The following is a 7,831-nucleotide window of genomic DNA, read 5'->3' as shown; positions in this document are numbered from 1 at the left end:
TATTAGGCTATTTTTTACTGACTGCATTTGATCTCTAATTGAACAAGTTCTTCAGTGCCAAATTTTCCCAAGACCAATTTACTTGTGTAACTGGATTTCCCTCAAAGTGTTGGTAATCAAGCGTTCATAAACCTGATAGGAAAACAGTGTGTGGGAAAAGCAGAGGAGGCGACTCAGTGAAGTAACCTGAGCTGGTATTAAATGGTATTTTGCCTGATTAGGTATGACAGCTTAGGTGTGAACATGTTTCCCTCTGATTATAGCCTAAAGAGGCCATCAAACTCAAAACCACACTTTAGTCCAGCATGCTGTCTACAAGTGTGGTGCGACCTGCCACTGTATACAGTTACAGGTTGGACTCAACAAGGAAACCTTATAACTTCACGAACACCCACGGAAAAGGGCCGGACACCATATCGTCACCTTCCTAAAATAATCGCCCATGTCATTTTTTCAGGTTTCTCAGAAAACACAAAAAAACTCAACCAATAATTGTGGTTGAGTAGATTTTCGTTCTTCTTGATGCAGCTGCCGTCTTGAAAAGCTTGTAAAATTACCTCTCACTGTCTTTTGACTTAGGCTAAATAAAACGACCTTAAGTCACACTCTTGACATAGGCCATTAGGCTACAGGGGTAGAATTGCATGATCTGTTCAACTGACGATGTGGGCGATTTTACCGGAGGTGGCCAGCATCATAAGGAGATGACTTATGCAAAAACAAATTTTTGTCAAAAAATGACTTTTTATATCATAATATCATAAGGTGACGATATTCTGAAAACACTTAAGCAGTGATCCACTTAAAGCAGTGAGGATTTGTGTGCAGCGAGTATAGGCCAAGGTGAGAACTAGGGCTATTCCAGTCCTCGGGTGACCTCTAGCGGTGAGTAATTTAAACCGCTGCCAGTATGAAATGTCAAACATCTCTGCAAGATGGATTGTATTCATTGCAATAATAACACATTTTATTACAATAGGAGAACACATTATATGTGATTGACTGTAGAAGTGAGTGTGCTATTTTACTTAGAGCCTGTTTAATCAATTGCTTATTGATTCTTCTGCCATTTAAAGTTATTATTTTTAGTAGCCTAACTAAAATAAAAAAAAAAGCACAACCCTCTTAAATTGTTATAATATCATCACATTTGTATAATATCTGTAAACAAATCAACACAATAAAACCAAACTGGCAGCTATATGTAGGCCCACTTAAAAATGTTAGCTTATTTGAATGACAATATATATATATATTATATTATATATATATATATATATATATATATATATATATATATATATATATATATATATTTTTTTTTTTTTTTTTTTTTTATTGAACACCAAGAACGTAACAAAAACAGAATATACATCTACAATGGCATTGAGAAATTCAGATAAATGAGTATTACGCAAGGCACATGTCTGTCAAATAAATGGATAATGAATGACAAATATTTGCTTACCTACTAAACAAACAACTGACCAAGAATCACAAGGCATAGGGCATGATGATTTGCATAATAGTTTAGATATGTAAATTAAATTTAAATATTTGGAAGTAAGATTTAGATTTAGAACGCATATTTAGATTATCATTTTAACATTTAAAATAGTTTTTTAGCTTATTTTTTTTTCTGAGCATATTCTTATTTTATTGGCACACATACCCTCAAACGCAACGCAGGGGAAACGGTGATTGGTCGAAAATGTGATTGGCAATACTGTGAACCAACCATTGCAGTGCACGAATGAAAATAGACCAATAGCGACAAGAGGCGTACATTTTGAAGTAAACGAGGAAAAATGGCGACTACCAAGATGAAGTTGAACGGGACTATTTACACAACTGTAATGAATTTGCCGTACAGTCTGGCAAACAAAAGAGTATCTGTGTTATTAGTTTTAATACTCTTTTTTTTGAGTAGTAGTTCTGGAGAAAACACATATGAAGATAATGCTTATGAATTTCTAAAGCGAGAGTATTCGCTGACTAAGCCGTACCAAGGTAAGCGTCTATTCCTATTCGCCCAGTTAACGTACGTTAAACCGGTGCCCTGCCAAAAGTGGCACCTGTTTCAGCAAAGTCAACTAGCTAAAGAAAATAGTTCAGTGAGACCACAAGTTTATTGTTAGGACGATAACTGTCTCCTTTTTTTTTCTTTTGTTATTTTTGTTTGTCCTTTTCTTGCTCTCGTAAGAGTGGTTGTTTTATTTGGCAACTGCAGTGATTTCTCACGTCGTCCATAAGGCGGAAGTACAGGACAAGTGTAGATATTTCGGTTCATATGCTTTATTAAACAACGTGAACGTGTATTTATTGTAACTTATCATAAACTATCCCTTGCATTTACTCATACAGCTTGATGGAGATAAGGTCATGGTTATCTAGAAACAAAAATAAAACATGCTAAATAAAGAAACTGACAAAAATATTATGCTAATGTTAAGATGCTTATATATATAGTATAATATATATGAGCGTGCGTGCGTGCATGCATTTACATTTACTTTAAAATGTTGATGAATGTTCACAGGACTGGGCTCCTCCAGCTCCTCACACTGGGAGTTCATGGGCAACACCATGATCATGCCTGAACACATACGGCTGACACCAGACTTGCAGAGCAGACAAGGAGCTGTGTGGAGTCGCATTGTGAGTTTGAATGACAAGAAAACCTGAAACGCCACCTTGGGTTGAATCTAGAGCTATTAGGCAGCTCAACCTATTAGACAAAGAGGTTCTTGAGATAATCTGTAAAAGGCAGGCTTGTTAATCAGTGTGTTTGTGTATGTAGCCCTGTTACCTTAGGGACTGGGAGCTACGAGTGCAATTTAAGATCCATGGAGAGGGCAAGAAGAACCTGAATGGGGACGGCCTTGCAATATGGCTGACTAAAGAGAGAATGCAAATTGGTAAGAAATCATCATTATTACAAATTTAAACAAATTATTGATTTTCCATGATATGACTATTATGGGTTTTTGTTCTTTGTGTTTTCCTCTAGGACAAGTGTTTGGAAACGCAAATTTTTTTACTGGTCTGGGTGTTTTTGTAGACACTTATCCGAATGATGTCAAGCAGATTGAGGTATATCGCCACTAAACATTAGACAAAAAAAACAGAATTACCATAGTATACATATCATGTCCTTATCATCATGTCATGTCAGCTTTAAAAGTCATGAGAAACCATTTATTAACCAAGAAGTGTTTGTTATATCATGGTGAATATTTTAAAAACCCTGGCCTGCAAGGAAGAAATAATCTAACCTGTTTCATTTCTGTCTCTTTATCAGAGAACATTTCCTTTTATCTCTGCAATGGTCGGAAATGGGAGTGTAGAATATGAACATGACCGAGACGGACGGTCTACTGATCTTGGTGGCTGCACTGCTCACGTTCGCAACGCTGAATATGACACGTTCCTCTTGATCAGATACATGAAGAACAGACTTACAGTAAGAGACATCTTTACATTCTGTGTTTCTTTATTCAGCCAAAGAGTAATACAATACTGTTGCAGTGCCGCACCAGTTCAGTCTCTTATATTGCCATGATGATACATAAGACATGGGAAAGGTTCAATTTTCTTGATCTTGTGATGATACAGATAATGGAAGTATTGTTTAGACGGATGTTGGAAAGCATCCTTCAGTTCCATTTGCACCTTCATTTGCTGTTATGTCTTTCAGGTGATGACGGATACTGATGGGAAGCAAGAGTGGAAGGACTGTCTGGACATGCCTGGAGTGAGGCTGCCACAAGGGTACCACTTTGGGGTCTCGTCGGCCACTGGAGATTTATCAGGTTAGGACCAGTGAAGTGTTCCTTTCACTCCATTTTAGTCCAGCAGATATTCAAATCCTATCTGAATCAAGGCTTAAAGGGTTAGTTCACCCAAAAAAATTATCCAATAATTTACTCACCTTCAAGCCTAGGTGTATATGATTTTCTTCTTTCAGCCATAAAATATATCCTTGCTCTTCCAAGCTTTATAATAGGAGTGAATAGAGCCTGTTTTTGAAGGCGATAAAAGTGCGTCCATCCATCAATCATAAAAGTAATCTAGTTTAAGTTTAAATGGGAATTTAAAAAGAAGAAATTGTCGGAGGAGCTTGAGTTTGTTGCCCAGCCCTATTTGTTTGAACCGCGAGCAGCGCCTACTCTCACCGAAGTTTATGCTACTACTACATCCTATATCATATGCCTCAGATGCGACTAATCTAATGACAGACAAAACACAAATCTCAGACATTCGCAGACAACCGCGTTACTCCATTTGAGCTTGATTTCCGAAAAATGTTAATAGTATAACGACACAAGTCCATGATTGGTTGACTGCCAAATTAAAATCTTAAACAGAATGATAAAATAACTTTCTTAACTGGTTAATTGTAATTTCAAACAAGAGTTTCTGGTTAGAACTTTGAAACATGATTTTAGTTTTGGTTTATGTTCCTGTTAAATTTGGTTTGTTCCTGCTTTTTGTTTTCATTCCTTGAACCATTTCAGAGCCCTAATGTGTACTGCATTACTCAAACATGAACTAATTTATATAATCTATTTGTATGTTAAACAAGATTTCAGTCAATTCACCCAATAGATTTTACCCTCAAACAATTATCAGAGCAGTATAATATCTTCCTGTATTCACATATGCAGCCAGTGACTGGAGAGGTTATTTGCTCTAATGTATTTTACATTAAAAATATTTTTTTTTGTTTTACATTTAATGTATACATTTAATAAATATTAAAAACAACAGATGGATATGCAAACCAGCAAACCAAACCAATCACTGCTTGGTATACTTGGTGCTAAATTATATAAAATTAATTTCAAATATTTTTTGTTATGTTTCCTACTTGTTCAAAAGAAATAAAGTGGTTTGCAGTCTTTAGATTTATTTCTATTAAAAACTATAGTATTATGTATAGCAGGGATAGGCAACTTCGGTCCTGGAGGGCCACTGTCCTGCAGAGTTTAGCTTCAGCCCTGATATAAACTCACCTGCCTGTATCTATCTAGTAATCCTGAAAGCATTAATTGCCTTGTTCAGGTGTGTTTAATTAGGGTTGGATCTAAACTCTGCAGGACAGTGGCCCTCCAGGACTGGAGTTGCCTATCCCTGATGTATAGTATAGTATATGGTCCTGTTTTTAAAATGTATTATCTACTATTCACTACTATTGCAAGTGCTTTACATTCTTTACATTTTATATATACATTTTTAAAGAATGTAAACCACTTTTAGCACATTATTAACCAGTAAGAATCATTAGAATATTTTTGAATCATTTTTAAAAATTAATTTTGTTTTTCCATTTTTATTTTATTTATTTGCATGGTTTTTTTTTTCTTTTTTTCTAGATAACCATGACCTGATCTCCCTCAAGCTGTATGAGCTTACAGTGGAACGGAGTCCTGAAGAGGAAGAAGAACAGCAGGAGATCACGTTGCCTAGTGTAGACTACCGAGCGGACCCTAATGGTAATACAGTTACAAAAAGATTATATGTTCCGTATAAGATATTTGGCGGAGGAGTACATTAGCTGTATCTTACAAATGTTTTCTTTACACAGTTTACGTGGAGGATGAAGGAAGGAGCATCATCACCGTCTTCTTTCTCTTCATTGTTTCCGTCGTTGCACTGGTTGTAGTGGTTGTGGTAATTATCTTTCTATATAATCGCTATAAAGAAAACCGCCGCAAGCGCTTCTACTGAGCAGATTAAAGAGAGTGCGACAGGTAGGAAATGGGACGAAAGATCCAACGTGAGTGTGACTGGCATTTTTGCAAAGGACCACTTCTGGTCCCTGCCACCAACAGGAAGGACCTGAAGGCCAACAATGAACTAAAAAACCATACCTGACCTCTCAAGTGGAACCCGACCACCTCAATCATGATTATCATCTCAAAATCTGTTCAAAGGTATTTGAAAGAGTGTGCGTCTGTTTTTGAAGGTCTCTCCAGACTTTTGTGTATGTTTGCTGTATTTTTGTACCAGTTACACTGACCTTGGCCTTTCACCCTGAGGCAGCACAGAGAACAACGTGTGGCAGCATTTACAGAGTTAAACAAACTGTTGTAATCTCAGGTTGTCTATTGCAATGCCAGATCCCCAGAGCCCCTATGTTTTTCTTTAAATTAGACTGAAATTGATCAAAAGAAAATCTCGAATTTGAAATGTCATGATCTTGGTTACCAGTCTTCAGTAAATAGCAGTGCCAGAAAACCCCCATCTGTTATCATAATCACTTAGTTGTCAGCCATCATGTTTAACTTACATCAAGGTAATTTGCTTATCATCCTTCTATAAGTTATACTGGCCAGCTGTACTGTTATAAACACAGTAACAACCATCAATGTGAATGTGAAGAATATTTTTCCCAAACTTCTTTTTGTAATGAATATAGGTAAATATTGGTGCTTTGATGTATTTTGTTGTATGTGGTCCCTTTTTATGTATCAAAAACTGCACTGAACTGCTTGGCCACGTGTAGCTTATCCAAAGTTTCTTTGTGAAACATAATTGAACTACTTTAGCTTTCAACTTGTGATAAACCTGTTATTTACATGATGAACTTTTATTTTACATGTCTCCATGGCCTTATTTGAATACCATGCTTAATCATCTTGATATAAATAAGAAATTGATTATGGCATGTTGTGAATTCCTAAATCGTAATATCTTCCATAAAGAGGCAGAGATGCACTGCAAGCATTTTTGTCCATGTTTCAGTCTTTTTGCTGCTCTCTGCAGTTGAGCAACATTTGTCCATTGTTTTATTACTGGCCAGAGATTGCATTGCTGTTCTCATGAGCTCAGTGATTGAGCAAGCTGCTGTATCAAACTGCTGATTAATGTTTTCATGGTTCTCAAAAACATGTTCAATGACAAAAATTCTAAAATTAAACAAAAAAAAACAAAATTAAGTTTGTCTTATAAATGGATGTTTGCTTGAAAATGTCAGGAATTGTCTTCCAAAAAACATTTTACAACACAGTTATTTTTATACACTCTAAAAACATGTTTTGGCTCAACAAAGAATGCAACCTTTTTGCATCAGTCTTTTAATTGAGTTTCAGGGACTTGATTTGTAGCATTAACAAAATTCGTTTAAAAAAAAGTTATTCCAATTAATTTCAACATATTGAGTGGTGGTGGTGGTTGTGGGACCAATTCATCTATTATCTATTCCAGTTCAAATTGACAGCTAGTATGACATGCTAAATATACAGGACCTCATTTAGCATTTAAATTCACTGGATAAGTAAGCCATTAGTTTTCACTGATATTATCACATATGTTGCTTATAAGTTATATGTATTAAACATACCTTCATGTAGCAACCCACAACCTAACCACAAGCACTAGGCTTACTCTTCAGCACAGTGCTAACCAAAAAACATCAACATAACAGAATCTCTCGTTACTTATTCGATTGTTGCATATTGATGCGTGGATCTCCCCTTTTAACGCCCCCAAATGGGCCAACAATGTGATTAACTTATAACTGTATTGTCAGATTGGGTCCATAACTTTAAAATGGTATAGTAACTGTACCACAAATTGAATGATTTCACATGAGTCTCTTCAGATACTGTACATTTATGAGCTTCCAGAACTTCTGATTGAGGCTGTGTGTGACCTCCTAACTGAACTTCTTTTCACAAATTGAACATAGAAATAAAAACAGTATAAATAACCGTTTTCTCTGAGTTTTATTAAGTGCAAACAATAAGTGCAAGTGCAACCATAATCAAAGCACTGTAGCGCACAGACTCTTTATAATTGTTGTGAAATTGCTGTTTTAATATTAATA

At 35.8% G+C, this 7,831-nt stretch overlaps 1 protein-coding gene across 1 annotated transcript; it reads left to right on the top strand.

Annotated features, from left to right (window-relative positions):
• The first annotated feature begins 1,759 nt into the window (after positions 1–1,759).
• lman2lb (lectin, mannose-binding 2-like b) lies at positions 1,760–7,693 on the top strand. The gene is made up of 8 exons (XM_081365131.1): positions 1,760–2,010; positions 2,540–2,658; positions 2,801–2,918; positions 3,011–3,093; positions 3,302–3,463; positions 3,698–3,812; positions 5,376–5,495; positions 5,588–7,693. Exons 1-8 carry the CDS (start codon positions 1,809–1,811, stop codon positions 5,728–5,730), a joined length of 1,062 nt encoding a protein of 353 aa, XP_081221257.1. The 5' UTR covers positions 1,760–1,808; the 3' UTR covers positions 5,731–7,693.
• The last annotated feature ends 138 nt before the right edge of the window (positions 7,694–7,831 follow it).

The sequence above is a fragment of the Scardinius erythrophthalmus genome, assembly GCF_964197995.2.
Source record: "Scardinius erythrophthalmus genome assembly, chromosome: 5".
Lineage (NCBI taxonomy): Eukaryota > Metazoa > Chordata > Actinopteri > Cypriniformes > Leuciscidae > Scardinius > Scardinius erythrophthalmus.
The sequence above is the reverse complement of the archived record's forward strand: the minus strand, read 5'-3'. Positions and strand labels throughout refer to the sequence as shown.